The 25521-nt window shown below is 45.5% G+C and overlaps 1 protein-coding gene across 2 annotated transcripts in view; it reads right to left on the reverse strand.

The window, feature by feature from the left end:
• The window catches only part of fgf14 (fibroblast growth factor 14), a 462435-nt gene that overhangs the window by 90296 nt on the left and 346618 nt on the right, over window positions 1-25521 (reverse strand). For both annotated transcript variants that reach the window (XM_073028827.1, XM_073028828.1), the window contains exon 3: window positions 19725-19828. In XM_073028827.1, coding sequence (XP_072884928.1) covers window positions 19725-19828 — 104 coding nt within the window. The remainder of the gene's footprint in view (window positions 1-19724; window positions 19829-25521) is intronic.

Genomic DNA, 25521 nt, shown 5'->3' on the forward strand with positions numbered 1-25521 from the left:
GATAACTCTGTTCCTCTCTCCACAGATATTGCCTGAACTGCTAAAGATTGAATGCAGAACATAAAACATTAGAAAACAGTACAGGCTCTTCGGCCCACGATATTGTGCCAGTCTTTTAACCTACTCTGAGACTGATCAATCTAACCCTTCCTTTTTACATAGTCCTTACTTTTCTAGCATCCATATGCCTATCTAAGAGTTTTTAAATGACCTAAATATATATACATTTCCAGCAATTTCTGCTATTTTTATCTCAGCACTTCTGGCATCTGTGGTATTTTACTTTTGGTGAAAATCCACTGATCTCAGTTTTGAAGTCATTAATTGTTTCCCTGGCTGTGACAGCACCATTGTCAAGGTGAGAGTTCCTAATTCCCACTGCTTTGTGAACAAGGAGGAGCTTCCTGCCACAACTAGGCTCTCCTCACCAGATAAGACACTATCAAAACTTGAATTGAATTGACTTTATCTTTTACATCCTTCACATACATGAGGAGTGAAAATCTTTACAATTGCGTCTCCGTCTAAATGTGCAACGTGCAATCATAGCAATTTATAATAACATAATAAATAGAACACTCATTAGAGTACACTTAAGTCAGCGTGAGTTCATCAGTCTGATGGCCTAGTGGAAGAAGTTGTCCCTGCCTGGCTTTTATGCTGCGGTACCACTTCCCGGATGGTAGCAGCTGGAATAGATTGTGTTGGGATGGCTTGGGTCCCCAATGATCCTAAGGGTCCTTTTTTACACACTTGTTCTTGTAAAACTTCATTCACACTCAAGAGATCAGAGGTCTGGTTTAATGAACAATCTGATGGAAGAGCTCAGTGGGTCGAGAACATCTGTGGGGGGGGGGTTGTGCGTGGGGAGGAATTGTCAACGTTGTGGGTCTAAACCCAGCATCAGGACTGAGAGTGAATGGTAAGCAGAGAGAGGCAATTGGGAGTGCTGAGACAGGAGCCCAAATGATTGGTGGACTGAGGAAGGGTGAAAGATGATTGACAGGTTGCATCACCAAAGGGAGGGGAACAGTTGAGTTGGGAGACTACAGCAGGTGGATGATAGGTGGAGGCAGATTGAGTATGAGAGGCAGAGGTCTGGTCTATGTAATCTGGCTTTATAAGTTAACTCTTTCAGTCTACATATCATTCTAGTTATTCCTTGCTGAACTCCCTCCTAAACCAGATTTCCCTGAAGCAGTTTCTCACATTTCCATACATCTTAGAAGGTTATTCAGTCCATTGAGTTTATTCCAGCTACACACACAAAACGCTGGAGGAACTCAACAGGCCAGACAGCATCTGTGGAAAAGAGTAAAGTCAACATTTCGGGATGAGACCCTTTATCAGGATGTGTCCCGAAGAAGGGTCTCGGCCAGAAACGTCAACTGTTTATGCTGCCTGGCCTGCTGGGCTCCTCCAGCATTTTGTGTGTGTTGCTTGGATTTCCAGCATCTGCAGATTTTCTCATCTTTGAGTCTATTCCAGTTCTCAGTTCCACTTCCCCATTTATTTCCTGTAACCTATTTCCTCCACATTCCCAACAACTTCCCCCAGATCCCACCCTCTCTCTAGGAACAATTAGTCGACCATCCTGCACATCTTTGGTATTCGGAACATTCAGGAAAAATTCACACAGTCACAGGGAGACCATGAAAACTCTACACAGAGAGTGCCCAGGTTCGAACCTGGGTCGCTGGAGCTGTGAGCCAGTGGCTTTACCAGCAGTGCCAATTTAGAAAGGGATTTTATAAAGTTTAACTTAGTTGTATATAGAAACATACAGTGAAATGCATCGTTTGTGTCAAAGCCAATCAGCAAGGACTCTTGTTGCCATGCTTCCAGCTTGCACAACTTAGATGCCGTGGTGGGAACTGAACCCCGATCAGTGATCCTTGGCACTGTAAAACAGTTGTACTACACTATCATCCAAGTGTGGTCTAACAGAAGGGTGTATGATGCTTATTTAACTTCCTTACAGGGAGATTCACAGAGTAAGGAAATGAGCTCAATGAGTTAAAGTCTTACCTGTTATAGGCATCTCTATTGTACAATAAAAGAACACTTATACATAGAGCACAGCTGTTAAAGTACAACTTAGGTCAAGATTTCACCAATGCATTCAGGCTGTCTGTCCAAAGATTAATTTTCTGGTATTCTTGCCCCAAGTGTATACATTCAAATATTTTCACAGACAGGAGATAGGTATGTACCATTATTAATTATATCTTCATGCTTTTAGACCATAGGCTTACTTTGTAAAGCAGGACACAGATTGCAAATGCAGGGTTATGCTAAAACCATGCACATCACAGTTTCTGCACCAACAGGGTGAATTTTATCCCTCAAGTCATGAGTTGGGTCAGAGGTTGACATTTTTTAAAAATCTAAAGCTGCATTCATTCCAAGTGCTGGTAAGGTTTTAACCAATCACATCGCCAGTTTCTTTCCTTCCATGTATACTGCTTGACCTGCTGAGTCCCTCCGACAGATTGTTTGTTGCTTTAATCTACTCCTTTCAGAGACTGGTGTAGATAGGATGGGGTTTGTTCTGTGGAGAAGTGCTGGGTAGTTTAAGTATTTTAATGAAATAAATCTTTGATTTAATTCATTTGACAGGGGTTTCTTGGTTGATAGATTGCCCAGGTGTTGGGAAATGCGTTGAGGATAAATCCAACAAGGAGGTGAAGGACATTGAAGTGGAAACAAAACAGCTTCTCTTGAACATCAGGAATTCTCCTACTTATCAAACTCCCTTCCTGGGATTGGCACTCTCCTCCCATGACCCTTTCCTGTAAGCACTCGTGGTAGGATCAGGAACCAGACCCAAATTTCTCCCAAGAACATCAACTACGTTGAAGTCCAGTTGGGAAACAAGGCTGGGAAAGAAAAGCATGCCCCACACCGACTTGTCTGTCCTCCACTGCCAGGTTGAGGCTAATCACAAATGAAAGGATCACCTCATACTTCCACTGGAGAGTGTACAACTCAACAACATGAACACTGCATTCTCCAACTTCTGGTTACCTGCCCCCCCCACACCCTGTCCATTTTCTCTTTCCTCCTGATCTACTCACAAGCACCCCAGCCTCCACAAGCTTGTCCCTCTCCCCTCCTCCACCCACTCCATCTGCCCACCACCCATTCTACTCCTCCCATTGGGTCTCCCACCCCACCCACTGTTCACCTCATCCCTCCCCACATCACTCGATTCCACACTCCACCTTCCTCTCCCATCAGATTCCACCATCGGTAGCGCAATGTCAGCTCCACTGATCACCTCCCAGCCTCTGTCATTATTCCCACCCTCCCTTCCTCCACCTGCCTACCACCCTCCTCACCCGGACCTGCCCATTACCTGACTGTTTTTGCTCTATCCCTTCCTTCCACCTTCCTATACTGGCCATCTCCCATCTAAGGGGATCGGTAGAACAACTGGGGAGTGGAGGCGAGGCGGGGCAGAGGGGGAGTAAGTTGCTATGATCTGGGATGTGTGATCTGAAAGGGCAACAAGAAAAGAAAGAGCACCTGGGTCCTCAAGGGAGGTGTAGGGAGGATCGGCGGGGAGGGGGATCCGAAGAGACTCTCTTTCAAAGATTTGGCTCAAGTGTTTGTCTGCAAATCAACATGAATTCTTCATCTGTGGGGGATTTCATAAGTAGATATGTCCTATTCAAATTTAGTCCATTTTATGTATTGGATAGCCATGTAGGTGTAAACCTTTAGATAACACTCCTCCTTGATTGTTAGGGCAGTGTGAAGGGTGTTACATGATCAGGGCACAGCTCCTGTTCAGTTTAGTTATCCAATTCCTGCTTTAAATTATTATCATCGCAAATGCAATTTTTAAAATATTAATCTCCTGGAGTTAATCTTTTCCTAAGCATCACACTGTAGATCCTTTAAATCATTACTAGCTTGCCAATTATCCTAAATATAAAATAAATCTCCCTAATTAAAATTTATTTTTGTATTTAATGACAAATTTTCCTCTTTCTGAGCAGCAGTGTTGCTGTGCGTGCGATGGAGACGGTGGTGAACTGATGCCAACCATGAAGTTAAAGGCTGTGTGTAATTAAACATCAGGGTAACAAAGGATGAAGGAAATTACACAGGCGCTGGAAATCCGAAATAAAACTGAAAATTATTGAACTGCTCAGCATATCTACAATAAACACGAGAAGGAAAATACAAAGTTAATATTTTAAATCAATATCAATTTGAAGAATTGGTTCTGAATTAAAATTATTAATCAAAAGCACTATGTGTCTATGTGCTGTTGTATTGAGGGAGTGTTATACTGAGCCCTTCAGGAGATTCAATGCTTGTAGATAATAGTAATCGTATTTCGATTTGAAATTGTAAACAGTTTGAGGAACCACTGATTATTGTATATATTTTTGTTGGTGAATAAACTATAAGACACAGGAATAGAATTAGGCCATTCGGCCCAACGAGTCTGTTCCACCATTGCATTATGGCTAATTTATTCTTCCTCTCAACCTCTTCTCCTGCCTCCCCACGTAACCTTTGAGGCCCCGACTAATCAAGAACGTATCAGCCTCTGACTTAAGTAAACTTTTGTATTTGCGAAATAAAGGGGAGGGTACTGAGGGAATTTCAGACTGTGGAAGGGGTAGTACCGCAGAAGGTTTGCATCGTGGGCTGGGCAGTACCGAGGGAGCATCGAACTTTGTGTGCAGTGGCACAAAGCTCTCCATCACTGAACCATGTAGATCAATAGAATGAAAGCTGTCGGGTGTTGGCTTCAGAATTCGAATGTTCTGACAGAACTGAGACACACACTAAGTGATTGTGTTCACTAATAATGCAGCAACAACTAAAGATAGGGATAATCACGAGAACTCCACCGGTTACTCAGGAGGAATTTGCCCATCCACTGCCTGGCTTGTAAAGTGAGTGTCAGGAACATAATCAGTTTTAATTCTCTTTGATGCGGCGTGAAAGGAAACAGGAGCGAGGGAGTTCCCTCCATCTGCAGGAAGCCATCTGCTCCGTTCCTGAGCACCCACCCACCTACCCCAGTGCCAATCACACAGCACATCCCTTACTGCACCAAAGCAACTTCTCTCCCTCTTGCTCTACCAGCGATTCTCACAGCACCAGCGATTCTCGCAGCTTCTGTGTGAAACTGGCAACTTCGCGGCATTTCACTGTGAAACGGAGATAGTCTGTGTGAGGTAGACGCCTTCCCCAGAGGCTGTGTAATAGGGACTGATCTACAGGCCAGGCTGGTCCCAGAGACATACACTGAGACAGACATCAAATGACATAGAGTTAGAGACACTACAGCACGGAAACAGGCCCTTTGGTCTCTTTACTCTGCGCCAGCCTGATTTTCAGCCTAATCCCATCTACACGCACCCAGACCATAACCCTCTGTACCCCTCTGTTCAAACTTCTCTTAAATGTTACAATTGAACCGGTGTTGATTACTGCCTCTGGCAGCTCATTCCACATTCACGCCACCCTCTGAATGAAGAGCTTCCCCTGAAATATTTCACCTTTCGCCCCAAACCCAAGACCTCTAGTTATAGTCTCACACAAACTAAGGGGAAAAGCCAGCATGTATTTACCCCATCTGTACCTCATAATTTTGAATACCTCTGTAAGATCTCCCCTGCTTCTCCGGCACTCCAGGGAATAAAACTCTAACCTATTCAACCTTCCACTTTAACTCCCAGCAACGTCCGTGCAAATTTTCTCTGCACTCTTTCAAGCTTATCGATATCTTTTCTGTTGGAGCATCATCCGCTCAGTGAACTTGGTCTGCCCAAAACTAGCTGGACTTGCACCACAGTGAGATAGATGTCCATAAGGGACTGCTGCCAACTGACACAGTCCAGGCAACGGGACTGTGTGTTGACGGCCACACTGAAGCGTGGTGCGGCCGAAGTTAAGGCTCTGTGGGGAAGGACTACAGTTTGGTCTCCTTTTGCTACTGTACACGGAGGGACAGAGTTGGTCGGGGAAGCCCCTCGAGGAGTGAATGGGGTATCACCTCAAGGAGGCAGGTGAAGGTCATTGGTACTGTGTTTGCTTTAAATATGCTGACAAGTGCCATGGATCTGACAACGCACAATAATCCAAACCACAACTGGGGGCAGGAGGCAATTACTTGTGGCTGACACATTCTGACAGTGAGAGAGAATTAATCAGGTTGTGCAATTTGGTTTTCTTTGAAGTCTGATCAACTCTTCAATCTTTTCAGGAACAGTTCACATTAAAGGTCAATGACCCAAAACGTTAATTTTCTCTCTTCTCTTCTCTCTCTCTCTCTCTCTCTCTCTCTCTCTCTCTCTCTCTCTCTCTCTCTCTCTCTCTCTCTCTCTCTCTCTCTCTCTCTCTTCTCTTCTCTTCTCTTCTCTCTCTCTCTCTCTCTCTCTCTCTCTCTCTCTCTTTCTCTCTCTCTCTTTCTTCACTCTCTATCTCCAGCATTCTCCATTTATATCCTAATCCTTCTTGAGAGCAGAGAGTAAGTACTGAATCCTGATAATCAGAGATCCTTCCTCTTTCTCAGTGACTGCTGCTAAATCTGTAATTCACCACAAACTGCAGCTGGGAAGCTGTCTGTCATATTTCAAATGAATCTTCTATCTCTGGTTGCCAGTGAAGTGAATCAGTCACTACACTTGAACAGAACAAACACTGTATCTTCATCGGACAGACTCCCATCCAATACTTTCATCCACATCATTGAAATCTGCCTTTAGTTCAGGCTCTCTGCCTCTCTGCCATTGTTTTATATTGTTTTTCTCAAGAGTGCTATCTCGATCTGTGCATGGGCAATGTTCCAGCGAAGTGATATTAATCACGTGAAAAGCCAACCAACAGTGGGGAATACAGCCCAATTCATCACAGGAAAAGCTTTCCCCACCATTGTGCACATCTACGAGGAGTGCCCCCACAAGAAAGCAGCGTCCGTCATCAAGGACCCCCACCAAACAGGCCATGTTCTCGTCTTGCTGTGACCATCCGAGAGGAAGTACAGGAACCTTAGATCCCACACCACATCACAGCACTGAACTGATCACTGAACACAACCTCTGCACACACTCTCAAGTTCCCTACAACTCATATTCTCAGTATCGTTTATTCATTTAGACTGTAAGATATAGAAGTAGAATTAGGCCATTGAGTCTTATTGAGTCTGCTCAGCCATTTCATCATGGCTGATCCATTTTCCCTCTCAGCCCCAGTCTCCTGCCTTTTCCTCTGACTAATCAAGAATTAATCAATCTCTGCCCAATGACTTGGCCTTCATGGTCGCCTATGGCAACGAATCCCACAGATTCACCATTCTCTGGCTAAAGAAATTCTTCCTCATCTCCATTCTAAATGGACACTCCTTTATTCTGAGGCTGTGGCCTTTGGTTTAATAATAAATAAACAAATGTATTTATTTATTTATAACTCCTCCGTCTAGCGGATTTAGTTCTTACTCTCAATAATTTCTCCTTTGGCTTCCTCTGTCTAGTGGAATTAGTTCTTACTCTCAATAATTTCTCCTTTGGCCTCCTCCGTCTAGTGGAATTAGTTCTTACTCTCAATAATTTCTCCTTTGGCTCCTCCCACTTCCTCCAAACCAAAGGTGTAGCCATGGGCACCTGCATGGGTCCCAGTAATGACTGCTTTTTGTTGGCTTTGTGGAACAGTCCATGTTCCAAGTCTATATGGGTACCCATCCCCCCTTTTCCTTCGCTACATCGATGACTGCATTGGTGCTGCCTCCTGCACGCATGCTGAGCTTGTTGACTTCATTAACTTTGCCTACAACTTTCACCCTGCCCTCAAATTTACCTGGTCCATTTCCGACACCTCCCTCCCCTTTCTTGATCTTTCTGTCTCCATCTCTGGAGACGGCCTATCTACTGATATCTACAATAAGCCTACAGACTCTCACAGCTACCTGGACTATTCCTCTTCCCACCCTGTCTCTTGCAAAAATGCCATCCCCTTCTCACAATTCCTCCGTCTCTGCCGCATCTGCTCTCAGGATGAGGCTTTTCATTCCAGGACGAAGGAGATGTCTTCCTTTTTTAAACAAAGGGGCTTCCCTTTGTCCATCATCAACTCTGCTCTCAAACGCATCTCTCCCATTTCCTGCACATCTGCCCTCACCCCATCCACCCGCCACCTCACTCGGGATAGGGTCCCCTTGTCCTTACCTACCACCCCACCAGCCTCCAGGTCCAACGTATAATTCTCCATAACTTCCGCCACCTCCAACGGGATCCCACTACCAAGCACATTTTTCCCTCCCCCCCTTCTGCTTTTCGCAGGGATCGCTCCCTACGCGACTCCCTTGTCCACTCGTCCCCCCATCCCTTCCCACCAATCTCCCTCCTGGCACTTATCCTTGTAAACGGAACAAGTGCTACACCTGCCCTTACACTTCCTCCCTCACCACCATTCAGGGCCCCAGACAGTCCTTCCAGGTGAGGCGACACTTCACCTGTGAGTCGGCTGGTGTGGTATACTGCGTCCGGTGCTCCCAGTGTGGCCTTTTATATATTGGTGAGACCCGACGCAGACTGGGAGACCGTTTCGCTGAACACCTACGCTCGGTCCGCCAGAAAAAAGCAGGATCTCCCAGTGGCCACACATTTTAATTCCACGTCCCATTCCCATTCTGATATGTCTATCCATGGCCTCCTCTAAGGGCAAAATGAATCCAAACTCAGGTTGAAGGAACAACACCTTATATACCGACTGGGTAGCCTGCAACCTAATGGCATGAACATTGACTTCTCTAATTTCCGTTAATGCCCCTCCTCCACTTCTTACCCCATCCCTGACATATTTAGTTGTTTGCCTGTTCTCCATCTCCCTCTGGTGCTTCCCCCCCACTTTCTTTCTCCCGAGGCCTCCCGTCCCATGATCCTTTCCCTTCTCCAGCTCTGTATCATTTTCGCCAATCACCTTTCCAGCTCTTAGCTTCATCCCAACCCCTCCGGTCTTCTCCTATCATTTCGCATTTCCCCTTCCCCCCACTACTTTCAAATCTCTTACAATCTTTCCTTTCGGTTAGTCCTGACGAAGGGTCTCGGCCCGAAACATCGACAGTGCTTCTTCCTATAGATGCTGCCTGGCCTGCTGTGTTCCACCAGCATTTTGTGTGTGTTGTTAAATGTATTTATTATTACTTTTTTCTTTTTGTATTTGCACAATTTGTCAGTCTTTGTGTGTAGCTTTTCATTGATTTTATCGTACTTCTTGTTCTACTATGAATGCCTGCAGGAAAATGTATCTCAGTAGTATCTGGTCTCATTTACCTACTTTGATAATAAAAAATTACTTTAATAGATGTTAGGAATAAGCAATAAAGAGGTGTGGATCTTCCTTGGAAATGGAACTGAAAGTCATTGAAAGGTGCCCAGTGGGGTGTGAAATGCAAAAGCTACAAGCTGCAGAAGGCTTAGTGAAAGATCTTTGGGTTAGAAACTGTTTTTTGACTGTCTATGCATCAATGGATTGATGAAAGCTATAAATAGCCTGAATTTACATTGGAAAATATCTGGTTTTGAAAACATTCTGCTATGCCTGTGCCAACCAAGCAAAAGGCCAAATAAAAGTCAGTAGTAAAGGTGTTCAACTGGCTTGATGCCTGGTACAGAACATACTCTGCACTGTAGCAAAATCAAATACTATCCCGTCCCTCCAGCAGCCTGTGCTGCCGGGAGGCTCCCTGTTAATAAGCCCTCACTATTAGACATTCCCCTCCCTTGATTAAACATTTATCTTTCATCCCAATGCTCTTGAACTCTGTGATCTGTTCTGACCCTGAAAACTTTCCAGGTAGTGGTTCTCTCCAGTGCAGAACCTGAACGTAATTATTCCGCCACAGGCGGCTGACCAAGGACCCAGCCTCCTGAGCACTCTCCCTGAATCTCTCAGTCTCTCCGTCTCTTTCTCTTCCTCTAAGACTCTCTTTAAACCTATGGTATTGCAACACCCTGGGAAAGATACCACTGTCAACGTAATGGATCCAGGGGTACATCGCTTTCACTCGTGGTGATCACCAACAGGCCAAGCAAGCGCCACTTCACTCCTGCGGCTCACTGTCTATAACTATTAAAGCATCTACAGACAGTGATTGAAATACTCAACAGGTCAGGCAGCATATGTAAAGAAAGAAAGCCAGCCAATGTCACACCCAGTGCGGTTGGTGCTCCTACAGTAGCTGTTCCTAATGAACATAGATCAGCCTCCCTTAGAGTCATTGAGAAGTACAGCTCAGAAACAGGCCCTTCTGCCCATCTGGTCAATGCCAAAACCATTTAAATTGCCTACTCCCATCAACCTGTACTGGGACCATAGCCCTCCATGCCCCTACTATCCATGTACCTATCCAAACTTCTCTTAAATGTTGAAATGAGTTTGAATGCTCCACTTGTGCTGGCAGCTCGTTCCACACCCTCACTACCCTGAGTGAAGAAGTTTCCCCTCATGTTCTCCTTAAACTTCCCACCTTTCACCTTTGACCTAAGACCTCTAGTTGTAGATCCACCAAACCTCAGTGGAAAAAGCCTGCTTGCATTTACCCTTTCTATACCCCTCATAATTTTGTATAACTCTATCAAATCCACCCAGTCTTCCACATTCTAAAGAATACAGTCCTAACCTGTTCAATCTTCCCTTATAACTCAGGTCCTCCAGACCTGGCAACAGACCTAGTAAATTTTCTCTGCACTCGTTCAGCCTTATTTACATCTTTCCTTAAGGTAGGTGATCAAAACTGCACACAATTCTCTAAATTAGGTCTCGCCAACATCTTATACACCTTCAACATAACACCCCATCTCCTGTACTCAATGTATTGATTTATGAAGGCCAATATGCCAAATGTTTCAATGGGATGTGACTAAACACATTGATGAAGGAAGAGCAGTAGATGTAGTGTATATGGATTTCAGCAAGGCATTTGATAAGGTACCCCATGCAAGGCTTATTGAGAAAGTAAGGAGGCATGGGATCCAAGGGGACATTGCTTTGTGGATCCAGAACTGGCTTGCCCACAGAAGGCAAAGAGTGGTTGTAGATGGGTCATATTCTGCATGGAGGTCAGTGACCAGTGGTGTGCCTCAGGGATCTGTTCTGGGACCCCTACTCTTTGTGATTTTTATAAATGGCCTGAATGAAGAAGTGGAGGGATGGGTTAGTAAATTTGCTGATGACACAAAGGTTGGGGATGTTGTGGATAGTGTGAAGGGCTGTCAGAGGTTAAAGCGGGACATTGATAGGATGCAAAACTGGGCTGAGAAGTGGCATATGGAGTTCAACCCAGATAAGTTTGAAGTGGTTCATTTTGGCAGGTCAATTATGATGGCAGGATATAGTATTAATGGTAAGACCCTTAGCAGTGTGGAGAATCAGAGGGATCTTGGGTTCCGAGTCCATAGGATGCTCAAAGCAGCTGCGCAGGTTGACTCTATGGTTAAGAAGGCATATGGTGTATTGGCCTTCATCAGTCATGGAATTGAATTTAGGAGCCGAGAGGTAATGTTGCAGCTATATAGGACCCTGGTCAGACCCCACTTGGAGTACTGTGCTCAGTTCTGGTCACCTCACTACAGGAAGGATGTGGAAATGATAGAAAAGGTGCAGAGGAGATTTACAAGGATGTTGCCTGGATTGGGGAGCATGCCTTATGAAAACAGGTTGAGTGACCTCGGCCTTTTCTCCTGGGAGTGACGGAGGATGAGAGGTGACCTGATAGAGGTGTATAAGATGATGAGAGGCATTGATCGTGTGGATAGTCAGAGGCTTTCTCCCAGGGCTGAAATGGTTGCCACAAGAGGGCACAGGTTTAAGGTGCTTGGGAGTAGATACAGAGGAGATGTCAGGGGTAAGTTTTTTACGCAGAGAGTGGTGAATGTGTGGAATGAGCTGCTGGCAACAGTGGTGGAGGCAGATATGATAGAGTCTTTTAAGAGACTTTTGGATAGGTACATGGAGCTTAGAGAAATAGAGGGCTATGGGTAACCCTAGTAATTTCTAAGATGAGGACATGTTCGGCACAACTTTGAAGGACTGTAGGTTTTCTATGTTTCTATGAATTATTTGTTCTATCACACTGTTCAGTACCCTACTAGCCTCTGTGTAAGACCTACCCTAGTTGGTCCTACTGAAGTGCAAAATGTCACACTTATCTACATCAAATTCCATCTGTGATTTTTCAGCCCATTTTTCCAGCTGATGCAGATCCCTCTGCAAGCCACGATAGCCTTCCTCACTGTCCACCACACCCCCAATCTTGGTGTCATCTGCAAATTTGCTGATCTAGTTAGCCACATTATCATCCAGATCATTGATGTAGATGACAAACAACAAAGGTTCCAGCACCGATCCCTGCGGTACACCACTCGTCACAGGCCTCCAGTCAGAAAGGCAACCCTCTACCACCACTCCCTGGTTTCTCCCACAAAGCTAATGCCTAATCCAATTTACTACCTCTTCCTGAATGTTGAGTGACTGAACCTTGTTGACCAGCCTCCCATGTGGGACCTTATCAAATGCCTTACATTTGTAGATTATTACATTTATTATTTATTATTTATTATCACCTTACATTATCAAATGTCCATGTAGACAACATCCATTGCTTTGCCTTCACCTACATTCCTGGTAACTTCCTCAAAATACTCTATAAGATTGGTTAGACATGACCTACTATGTATGAAGCCTTGCTGACTAACCTTAATAGGTCCATGTCTATCCAAATTATTATATATCCGGCCCCTTAGAATACCTTCTGATAACTTTTCCACAACTGATATCAGACTCACTGGCCTATAATTTCCTGGTTTATATATATTTTTAAACAGTGGAACACCATTGGCTATCCCATAATTCTCTGGTACATCTCCAGTCACTAAGGATGTTTTAAATATCTCTGCTAGGGCCTCAACAATTTCTGTACTTGCCTCCCGTAGGGTCTGAGGGAACACCTTGTCAGGCCCCGGGATTTATCCACCCTGATTTGTCTCTGGGTAGCAAACACCTCCTCCTCTGTAATCTGTACAGGGTTTGTGAAGTTGATATTGCTTTGCCTCACTTCTATAAACTCTATATCTGTCTCCCAAACTCAAATGCAAAGATTTCATTTAAGATCTCCCCCATCTGTTTTGGCTCCACACATGGATTACCATTCTGGTCTTCCGGAGGACCAATTTTCTCCCTTGCAGACCTTTTGCTCTTAACATATCTGTAGAATCCCTTAGGATTCTCCTTCACCTTGTTTGCTAGAGCAACTTCATGCCTTCTTTTACCCTCCTGATTTATTTCTTGAGTGTTCTCTTACATTTCTTATACTCCATAAGCGCCTCATTCGTTCTTATCTGCTTATACCTGCTATACACCTTTTTTCTCTTAACCAGGGCCTCAATATCTCTTGAAAACCAGGGTTCCCTACTCTTGTTATCTTTACCTTTTATTCTGACAGTCACATACAAGCTTTGTACTCTCAAAATCTTATTTTTGAAGGTCTCCCACTTTCCAAGCACACTTTTGCCAGAAAACACCCTACACCAATCCACTCTTGCCAGATCATCTCTGGTCTTTCTCCAATTTATAATCTTAACCCATGGATCAGAACTACCTTTTTGCATATTTACTTTGAAATTAATGGCATTGTGGTCACTGGATGCAAAGTGTTCCTCTTCACAAATTTCTGTCACCTGCCCTGTCTCATTCCCAAATAGCAGATCCAGTATCACACGCGCTGTCATTGGGACATCTATGTGCTGATGAAGGGAACTTTCCTGAACACATTCGACAGACTCTATCCCATCTAGTCCTTTTACAGTTTGGGATTCCCAGTCAATATGTGGAAAGTTAAAATCATCTGTACTTCCTCCTTGACGGTAACAATGAAAAGAGCGTATGTCCTGGCTGAGGGGGTCCTTAATGATGGATGCCACCTTTTTGAGGCATTGCCTTTTGAAGGTGTCCTCAGTGCCTGGGAGGCTAATGTGCATAGCAGAGCTGGCAGAGTTTAGAACTTACTGCATCTTTTTCTGATCCTGTACAGTGACTTCCACACCAGAAAGTGATGCAACCAGTTAGAATGTTGCCCATGGTACATCTGTAGATATTCATGGAAGTGTTTAGTGACATACCAAGTCTTCTTTGCAATTGCATCAATATGTTGGACCAACGATAGATTTTCAGAAATTTGAAACCCAAGAACTTGAAAGTGCTCACTCTTTCCACCTCCGATCCCTTGATGAGGACTGGAGTGCTTTCCCTTACCTTCCCTTTTCTGAAGCTCACGATCAATTCTTTGGTCTTTCTGACGTTGTGTGCAAGATTGTTGTTGCAATACCACTCAACCAGCTGAGTTACCTAGCTCCTGTATGCCTCCTTGTCACCAGCTGAAATTCTGCCAGGAAATGGTGTATCATGAGCAGGTATATAGATTGTGTTTGAGCTGTGTCTAGCCACACATTTGTGGGTGTACAGTGAGTAGAACAGTGGGCTAAGCACTCATCCTTCAGGTACACCAGTGTTAATTGTCGGCAAAGAGGAGATGTTGTCTCTGACTGTGGTCTCCCGGTGAGGAAGACAAGGATCCAGTTGCAGAGGGAGGTACAGAGGCCCAGGCTTTGGAGCTTGTTGATTAGAACCATGGGTGGATTGTGTTGAATGCTGAGCAGCAGCCTGATGTGAGTACTGCTTTGTCTAGGTGATCCAAGGCCACGTGAAGAGCCAGTGAGATTGAATCCACTGTGGACCTATTGCGGTGATAGGCAAATTGCAGTGGGTCCAGGTCCTTGCTTAGGCAGGAGTTGATTCTGGAAGCACTTCATCACAGCAGGTGTGAGTGCCACTGGATTATAGTCACTGAGGTAGCTCTTCTTGGGCACTGATATGATTGTTATCCTTTTGAAGCAGGAAGGAACCTCTCAATGCAGCAGTGGGAGATTGAAGGTGTCCTGAACACTCTCAGCTGTTGGTTGGCACAGGTTTTCAATGCCCTACCAGGTACCCCATCAGGGCCTGATTCTTCCAGAGCAATCTCATCTGCCTTATTGCCCCCAGCTGTTTCTACATAGTTTTCCCTCATTCCACTTCAATTCCCTTTGGAAGTTCTTAATTGTTCCCCTATTCCTCCATTACAGGGGAGTCCTGGATTCTCACTGCTCTGCCTTGAGAAGGCTTCTCCTGACACCATCCAATCTTCTCCTTGAACCAGCTGCCAAAGGGAACAGTATCTTTCCACTGAACCTGTCTGATATACCCCTATCAAATCTCTCTTTTATTTAGTATGCCTGCAAGAAAATGTATCTCAGGGTTGTATATGGTGTCATACGTGTACTTTGATAATAAATTTACTTTGAACTTCAAACTTTGATCCAAGGAAAACAACCTCATCTTCTCCATTCCAACCTCAGTCCATCATTTCTAACCCTGCCTGTTAACCCCGACACTCCTTTACAATGGGCTACAGATGTCAGGAAGCTTCTAGCTATCTTAAACCTGTAATTCTTCAAGTCCTAATGGGACTAGACATGAATTTGCAGGTTACAAATGCAGTGCACAGAAAGGAACAGGCCAGGGAGTAAGAGAGTTCCTGATGCTTACAACTCTTGGTCTTGAGGATACATTTAAGCTCAGCCTGAGTCCGGCTTTGAATTGGTAGATGTTGAGGGCAGGTTGACTGCTTCACACCCTGCGGGAGTTCCCAGCCTCTGGTCCATGAGCTAGCACAGAGAGGGGTCCAAATCACTGAAAAGCCCGAGTGCTGCGATGCCAATTCCCACCCACTTACTCTGCTCCCTGTAAACTCATGACTCCTTTGCTAGATTGTGCCCTAACTCCACCTACAGGAGCATCACAACGGGCTGGATCCAAAACAACAATGAGATGGAGTACAGGAAGGAGCTAGAGAGCATAGTAGATCATGACATGCTGTCAATACAACTATATCTCTCTCAATGTCAGCAAAACAAAAGAGCTGATCACTAACTTCAAGATAGGGGGAAGACCAATGGTGGACCACAACCTTGGCATAGGGTTTGGAGGCTTGCATGCCTCAATGACCCCAAGAGTCAGTACTTGTATTTTGGCTCTTGGTCACCCATGCTAAACAGGTCAAAGGGTAAGGGTCAGACTAAGAGTGGTCCACCAGTCCTCCAGGTTTGGGGGTTCACCTCAGGGCTAACAACCTTGACTGGTCAAAAAAAAATTGTTACAGAAACACCAATGAAGATTCCTTCTGTACAGACAGTGATAAACGGCAGATAAACATGTTTAACTCTGTCTGTATGGAAGGATTCTTCAATGCCAGTCAGGGTTGTTAGCCTTGAGCTAACCTGGAGGACCAGTGGACCTCGCTTAGTAACAGGTGGCAAGTAAGTAAGTAGAATATCATCAACAATTTGTCCTGGTTTAGTTGGCCAGTATTTACCCCATATTCTGCATTCTGTTATTCCTTTTTATGCTGCTTCGATGTACTTACATATGGAATAATCTGGCTGAATGGTAGACAGACAATAGCACTTCTTTGTATTTCAGTACATGTGACAACATTAACCAGTTGCCAATATTATAAACGTATTACCAATTAACAATTACCCCAGCAAACTTCCCCTGCCGAGTACTTATTTCATTTTTGTAATTTGCCAGCTGAACAACCACTTGCCCAATGCTTAATGAGCTAGTCTTAGCAAACTCTGACATTTGCATCAAGCACATCATGAAAGGCACAACTCCCTCATTATATCCAAGGTGACCATGTCAAACTTTGTTTGATTAGCGCTCCGATGAAGCATTTTGGAATATGTTACCAGATTAAAGGGACTGCAAGTACAAAATGGATTTATGTGGAACCTTCCCCGTGCTTTGAAGTTAAAATGTGGGAGTATTAGCATGCAATAAGCATCATATATAGTACTTCACCCTTTAATAGAAGCATAATGTCACGTAGGATAGTACCTGTCTTCCTATTAAAAACTGGGCAATGGGAATTCAATAATGCATTCAGATATTTTTGCTCGCATGTGATCAGAGGCTGCTGGAGATTTACAAATGTTGAAAACTGTTGTTCAGAGAGCCACGTCAGTAAAGGCTTTTCTCCTCCATTTTGCACCAGGAGACAAACAGCCAACACTTCAATAGCATCTTTCTCAGGGTCGCCTGTGCAGAATTGTCGGCGCTGTCAGGTAAGGCCACCGACAATCTGTACAGCATGATTCCCCCAACAAGTCACACAGCCTGCAAACAGGCCTTTCGGCTCATCAAGTCCATGGTGTTTACACCAATTCAACACCATTCAACCCCATCTTACTCTCCCCAAACCTTCCCATCAGCTCCACTCACCTACACCCTCTAATTAATCCACCAATGCTCACGTCTTTCGGCTGTGGGAGGAAACTGGCGCACCCGGGCAAAACCCATGGGGTCACAGGGAGAACATGTAAACTCCACACAGACAGCGGCGAGCAGCAGAGGTCAGGACTGAACCTGGGTCACGGAAGCTGTGAGGCAGTGGCCTTAGTTATTGGTTTGAGTGTGAGGGGAAGGGGGCTAAAATTGACCCAGGAGGCTGCTATGAGTTTCTTAAAACAGAAGAACCATTAGGTCGTTATCATGTATCTGGAAGATGTGGTGACACCTTGGTTTAAGGGCTCACTCTCTCAGTGCCGAACTGTCAGCAGTGCTTTAACAGTATCAGCCGGAATTATGGGATCAGAGCCTGTGCAGGGAGATTGGACATGACTTTCAGAGGAGACACCCAGTGAGCCACTGGTGGCATGAACAGTTCCAACAGCCACGAAACTTTCTCAACGTTGCAGTCCACCTGTATCAGGTCCAACCCAGCATCGTGGATCCAGGCGATGGTTTGGACCCACCGACGTTCAGTGCTGAGTTAATTGCTGCTGGAAGTCCAGACAATGACGAAGCCATTAGGTCGTGTCTGCAAGGAAGCATGGGGACAAACAGCTAGGTGGGCTGTCCAGTGTTACACCGAAGGAGTGCTACACTGTCAGAGATACCACCTTTCAGACAGGATTCTCAGCCGAGATTATGTCTGTTGGCTGTAAAAGATCCAATGAAAGAAAGTGCAGAGTGATGCATTTTGGGAAGTTAATCCAGGGTAGGACACCCGTCGAGAGGGGCAAGACCCCAGGGAATGTTATAATAAAAATGTACACAGCTCCCTGACAATGAGGTGTGATGAGGGTCTGGGGACAATTCTTTCACACAAAGGGCAGGGTGTATCTGGAATGAGCTGCCAGAGGAGATGGTGGAGACAGGAACAGTAACAACATTTAAAAGACACCTGAACAAACAAGGTATAGAGGGGAATGGAATGAATGCAGGCAAGTGGGATTGGTGTAGGTAGGCAGGATAGTTGGCAGAGATGCTTTGGGCTGAAAGGCCTGTTTCTATGCTGTGTGACTCCATAACTCTAAGAGCAAGAGAGATTTCCTGGTACCCAGAATAAATATTTCTCTGTCAAATTAATACCGATAAAGCAAACCACCGGATCGATCACATTTCTGCTTGTGGGAGCTTGCCATGCACAGGTTAGCTTCGGGAGTGTTGCACTGGCTGCATAGTAATTCCTGACCTTGAGAAGGGCACCGTGGAGATGCAAGGTCGCACTTTGGGTTGCATTGGAGCCAAGGTGTCTCGTGAAATTATTTGGTCTTAAGGTTGACCTTGGAAGAGATTTTGGGTCAGACATTAAATTGCAACAGCAGTACTCCAGACTGGTGAAAAACATCAATATAACCTTCCCTTTGCTAATTTCTTCTTTCCACCTCGCTCTGTCTCCACAGACTTAGTATTTACAACTCCTCATTCAATATCAACCAGTCAGATTTTATACCTTGATACCCACGTAATAAAAGGTAAAGTTGCCTAAAGGTTAAGCTTATACTCTGGGATTATGAGAGTATTGCCCTCTCCCCAGGCAGTGGGATGGCGTCAGTGTGAGTGTGCCCTACCCAGCCTAGAACGCATAGCTGAAACTGCTTCAGACTGTGCACCAGAAGTTGTCAACATCTGTCCATCAGTTGCTCAGAGAAGGAGTACTCAGCGGTTCAAGAACATCATTAGACCAAAGCCAAACCCCAACAAAAATGAATTCAACTCAATTGGAGCCCAACAGTTACGGCTCCAATTGAACTAATCACTGCATTTGCCGAGTTATCTGATGAATTTGGCAGTCAGTCACAGTGCCAGGGCCAACGCCACAAGATGCAAACCGCAATAACACTGCCTGCATCGATAAGGAGTCAGAAGTGAGGAGCACAGCCAGTGGGAAAATGGAGGTCTGAGGTTGCTGCTGCCGATTAGCACGGGATACGCAAAAGGGAGAGATTACTTCAGTCTGCCTGTCCTTCAGTCACCATGACCCAATGTTGCATTGTTCTTGAACTTTCATCAGGGAGACTGTCTAGATGAAATGCCATTCTATCACATCATTCCTGTCACACACAACAGATATTTCCCACTTGGAGACTTCGACCATTACCAAGACAACTCTCCTGAGACAGTATATAAGGAAGATGGACATATCATAATGATCGCCCTGGGGCTGTTGCAAGGTTAGGGCTCCTCTTGTAAACACAAGTGGTTCAGGACCTTGGATCCTGGATAAGCAGGAAGCCACATTCAATACACATTTCGTCTCATTAAACATCCATAACCTCAGAATTGGTGCCTGAGGACCAATGTTCAGGAATACTCACTGATGTGTAAAGATATCCTTCCCCATTCATGGCCACGTAGAGCCCTGTCTTCACACCCTGAATAGCAACGACTCGAAGTCCCACTGGCACGAGGTTGAACAATGCTGGAGGGATGAAAGAAACAACACGGTTAGTGTGCAGGCTGTGTGGTGAAGAGGGACGAACAGGTGGAGTGAGATGATGGCCTGCATTATTAGGGAAGAGCTGAACAAGCTGGAACTCCTCCAGAATAGAGTCATACAGCATGGAAACAAGCCCTTTGGCCCAACTTGTCCATGCCAACCATGGTGCCCACCAAGTTAATTCCTTTTGCCTGCATTTGGCCGATATCCTATTAAACCACTGAAAGTGGGCTGATGTAGACTCTGGAGGATGTGGATGGGTTTGATAAGGTGGACAGTGAAGAGATGTTCCACTTCGTGAAAGAGCAACCAGAACCATGAGCCAGAGATTCATTACAATCTAGTTGGGAGCTCAAGACAAATTATTTTATGCAAGAGATCAAAATAACATTAAACATAAACAGGAGTAGGCTGCTCGTTTAGAATAGCTACAGAAAAGGATAGGAACCAACAGTAACTTGGAAAGGGGCCAATTTCAATGGGACAAAAGCAGATCTGGCTCGAGTAAATTGGAATCAAAGCTTTGGCAGGCAAAGCAGTGAATGAACAATGGGGACCTTCAGCGGGAATGTTTCAGCTGTAGTCTCGGTACATTCCCCCAAGGGATGGCAAAAGGAAATTAAAGGTGGAACTCACAGGTGACCAAGAATTTAGCAAACAAGAGGAGCCTGGAAAAAAACTGCCAGGTTGTTAACTCAGATGAGAACCAGGCTGACTACAGAAGCTGAGTGGAGAAACAAAGAAGGAAATAAAAGAGGGAAAAAGAGAGACCCTGAAGATGCTGGGAATCTGAAGCAATGCACACTAAATTGTGGAGGAACTCAGTGTCTATTGAGGGGAATAAACAGTTGGTGTTTCCTCTACATTGGTGAGACCTAACATAGATTGAGGGCTGCTTCATTGAACACCTTTGCCCCATTCACAAAAGACGGTATTTCAGGGTGGCCATCCATTTTAATTCTACTTCCCATTCCCATTCTGACATGTCGGTCCATTGCCTTCTTTAATGCCATGATGAGGCCACTCTCAGGGTTGGAGGAGCAACACCTCCTATTCAGCCTCTAGACTGACAGCATGAACATTGATTTTTCTAACTTCTGATAATTTTCCCTCCCTCTTTCTCTCTTTTTGGTTGTCAAGCTGAGGAGTGGCGGTGGTGACAAGCTCCCGCTACCTAAAAGTGTTCCTCACAGCATGCACCTCAAATAGCCTCTGACAACCAAGTCCAACTCCTGGCCTTCACGTGGGGCTTAGCCTCTAAGCCCAGCGGAACTGTTTCTACTGACAGGAGCAGGGGCGAAGGCGGGTCCTGGCGCCTTAAAACCAGTGCTTCGGGTAGGTGGAGCTCGTCAGCCTGGGAAGGCAGTCCATCTAAGAGAGGGAAAACTCTGATTTCAAACCTCCGCTGCCTTGCGGCCACACCCACTCATGGGAAAGGCTTTGGGGGTAAACCCTGAGGACAAATCCGGAGCTTGAGTCCCTAAGGCAGTCCAATGTTGCCTTCAACCTCATTCTGGCAACTCCTGCGATGACACTGGTTCCAAGCTGTATCGGCCCTTGCCCTTCCCTTGGACAACATCGTTGTCATGCAGAAGGGAGACTTGCACCATGGGCAACTGACGGTCTTCCATACAACCTTGCCCAGGCCTACGCCCTGGAGAGGACACTCCAGTAGATTTTCCAGGTGCAGATCCATGGTCTCACGAGATTAACGGATGCCACCGTTCTCTCTTTTTCATTCCCATTCTGGCTCCCTCTCACCCACTTCTCTTCTCCTCACTTGCCTATCACCTCTCTCTGATGCCCCTCCTCCTTCCCTTTCTCCCATGGTCTACTCCCCTCTCCTATCAGATTCCTTCTTCTTCAACCCTATACCTTTTCCAAATATTACCTCTGTGGTGAACTAGATATACCTGTCTGACTGCTCCTGTGGCTCCTCCCACAGACCCTGCTGACTGCTCCCGTGGCTCCTCCCACAGACCCCTGTATAAAGGCGACTGTGGTCTGCTGCTCTCCCTCGTTTTCCCAGGATGTAGTGTTGTTCTTCAGTCAATAAAAGCCGATATCTCACTTCCTAAGTCTCAGCGTGAGTTATTGATGGTGCATCAACCTCCCAGCTTCTCAATTCATCCTGTGGCTCCCCACCCATCCAGCATCCCTCTCACCTGACTTCACCAGCTTGTACTCCTTCCCCTCCTCCACTTTCTCAGTCTGGCTTCTGCCCCCTTCCCTTCCAGTCCTGCTGAAGGGTCTCGGCCCAAAACGACGACTGTTTATTCCTCTCCAAAGAGGCTGCCTGACTTGCTGAGTTCCTCCAGCACTTTGTGAGGTGAATAAAAGATGGGCAGCAAATACTAAAACGGTTCAAAAATATTCAACATGCATGCAAACAGGATGTTGGGTGTAGGAGAAATTAATGGCTGATCAGAGAACAAATGGGAAGGTTTCTTAGGAGAGGCAGGGCAGGGGTCCTGACTCAAGTTACCTCAGTCTTCACTGAGGTAAAAAATCCCATGGAATCTCAGCAAAAGAAGTCAACATTCTAAAAGGGCAGAATATGGAGTTACTCAAGTGGTTAACTATCCTCAGCCAGATAGGATGTGTCCTCAGTCTGTGAGTGAAAGAAGACTGTGGGCTGAGGGTGCCATTTTCATACTCTCCCAACCTTCTGTAGATCCAGGGGCTGTTCCTGAAGGCTGGTAAACTACAAATTTTATACAGTCAATGCTTCAGGCCAAGACTCTTCATCTGCCTAATGAAGGGTCTCGGACAGAAGCGTTGACTGTTCACTCTTACGCTGCCTGGCCTGCTGAATTCCTCCACCATTTTGCGTGTGTTGCTTGGATTTCCAGCATCTGCAGATTTTCTCTTCTTTACAAACATTATAGGCTTTTCAAAATGCTCCTGGTGTAACGTCAACTGTTTCTATCTCCTTACCTAGTAAGGAAATGGACTTATCGTTGAGGGAACGTAGTGAAGGTTCACTAGATTAGTTCGACGGATGGTGGTTTTGCCATATGAGGAGAGGCTGAGTGGACTGGGACTGGGACTGTGTTCAGTTGCGTTTGGAAGAATGGGAGGCAACCTCATTGAAACTTGTACAATACTTTTTGAGAGATGAGCTTTATTTGTCACATGTACATTGAACCATTCAGTGAAATGTGTTGCTTGTGTCAACAACCAACACAGTTTGAGCATATGCTAAGGGAAGCCAACATGGCATATCCACAACCTACTAGCCCTAACTCTTTGGAGAGTGGAAGGGACCCAGAGCAGCAGGAGGAAACCCCCATGGTCACAGAGAGTGCGTACAAATTCCCTACAGACAGCGGTGGGAACTGAACCCTAATCACTGGCTCTGTGAAGCATTGCACTCAGCCCTACACTGCTGTGCTGCCCACTGGGGTTTCATTAGACTGGATGTAGGGAGGGTGTTTCCCTCGGCTGACGACTCTAAGACCAGTGGGAGAAGTTCGGGAGAAAGAGTGAGGACTGAGACTGGAGAGCCATCTCTACTCAGGACGTGGTGAATCCCTGAATTCTCTATGCCCAGCAGCTGTGGGACAACAGTCATTGTGTGCATTCAAAGCAGAGACTGGTAGCTTTTTGGAAGCAAATCAAGGAAGATGGAGAGAGTGTTGAAAACCTGAGGTGCTGAGGTGGATCAGGTGTGGTCATAGGTTCGGGGCTGAGGGACCTCCTCCTCCTCTCGGAGGGGAACAATGGCCAGAGTTCAGGTTGTATAACCTGGTTGAAACACAGCACTCTCTCTCTCTTTCTCTCTCCTCCCTCTCTCTGCACCCTCTCCTTCTGTCACCATCTCTCTGTCTGTTTCTGTCTCCAGTGTTACCATCCCTCCTCTCTCACTCCCACTCTCCCCATATCTTCCTCTATCCTTTTCTCTGTTTTTCTCTATTTCTGCTTCTGTGTCCATCTTTCTCCTCTCTTTATTGCTCTCTCACTCTCACACTCTCTCTCTCTTTCTACCCTCACTCTCTCTTCCTCTTTCCCTCCCTCCCCCTCTCTCCCTCTCTCCCCTCTCTCTCCCTTCCTCCCTCTCACTACCTTTCTCATTGTCTTTCTCCCCCTCGCTCCCTTCCCTCTCCCTCTGTTTGACTCTATCTTTGTTTCTGCCTCCCTCTCTCTCTCCTCTGCCCTTTTCTCTGTTCCTGTATTCAGCTGTCTCACCTCCTCTTTATCACACTCTAACTCTGTGTCTCTCTAGTGTCTCTGTCTGTGTCTCTCCCTTCTCACCTCTCTCTCCACTCAATCTCACATGCTCTGCCACAACCCCAAAGGCAGGGCCACCTTCTGAACTTTGGGGGCATCAATGGGTAACATGTCAAGAATGGAAATAAGAGCTTTGAAATAACCACTTACATTTAATGAAAAGGCATGTAACTAAGCCTTCGAATATTCCAAGAATCCTGCATATCTGCTTGCATTTATGTGATGACTTTTGCCCCAAGCTTACCCATAATAATCCTTCAAAGAAAACTTGGCACTAGGCCAAAGAGACAAACTTCGCTACAAGCAACCAAAAGCTTGGTGAGACGATTGTTAAGTCGTGTGGGTGGGGGGGGGGGGGGGGTGGAGGGTGGACGTTTAGGGGGGAATTTGGAGAACTTAGGTATGTGAAGACACAACTATCCACAGTAGAGGAATGGAAAGGGAATGATTAGAGGTGGGAACAGGAGATCTCTACAGGCTTTCTTGGGTTGGAGGAGATTAGAAAGTTGGAGAGGTGGGAAATAATAATAACTATAATGAAAGACTATGTCTCACACATATGGTGCACAGTGATCAGCTGTACTTTGAGTATTGTGTTCATTTCTGGAATGATGTGGAAACTATAGAAAGAGTGCAGGATGCTACCTGGATTGGAGAGTATGAGCTATAAGGACAGGTTGGACAAACTAGGGTTGTTTTTCCTAGAATGCCTGAAGGAAGTTCATGAAATCAAGTGACGCAGAGATATAATAGGCTGTCAGAGTCTTCTCCAGCATAGAAATGTCAAGTACCAGATGCGTGCATTTAAAGTGAGAGGGAGAATGCTTCGAGGAGATTCAGTAGGTGAGATAAGTTTTATTCACAGAGTGGCGGGAGGCCGGAACAGGCTACCAGAGGTGGTGGTGGAAGCAGATGGGACAGTGCTGTTTAAGAAGCTGTTAGATAGACACATGAATATGCAGGGAATGGAGGGATATGGATCGTGTGCGGGCAGAAGGTTAATTTGGCATCGCGTTTGGCACTGACTTAGGGGGCTGAAGGGTTTGCTTCTGTGCTGTGCTTTGCCATGTTCTACATTCTTTCAGTCACAGCCCAAGAAATAGCAATTGAAAAAGATTGTGCATAATAGTTCTAACTTCATTTAGAATAATTAGTTTGCTGACCTCAGTTTCAATTTCCCACATTCAGCACAAATCCCTCTAAGCCTACCCTGCCATGTACCTATTCAAGTGCTTCTTAAATGATACTATTGTACCTGCCTCAACTAATTCCTCTGGCAGCTCATTCCGTATACTCACCACCCTCTGCATGAAAGAGGTTTTAAATCATTTCCCATTTCAACCTAGCCTTATTCCCCCTGGTTTCGAACTGCCCTATCCTGTCACCATCGTTGTCTTTGTCATCCCACCTGAAGCAGCCTTTAGTATTTGACATTTCTACCATGG

This window comes from Hemitrygon akajei, chromosome 2 (genome assembly GCF_048418815.1).
Source record: "Hemitrygon akajei chromosome 2, sHemAka1.3, whole genome shotgun sequence".
Classification (NCBI taxonomy): domain Eukaryota; kingdom Metazoa; phylum Chordata; class Chondrichthyes; order Myliobatiformes; family Dasyatidae; genus Hemitrygon; species Hemitrygon akajei.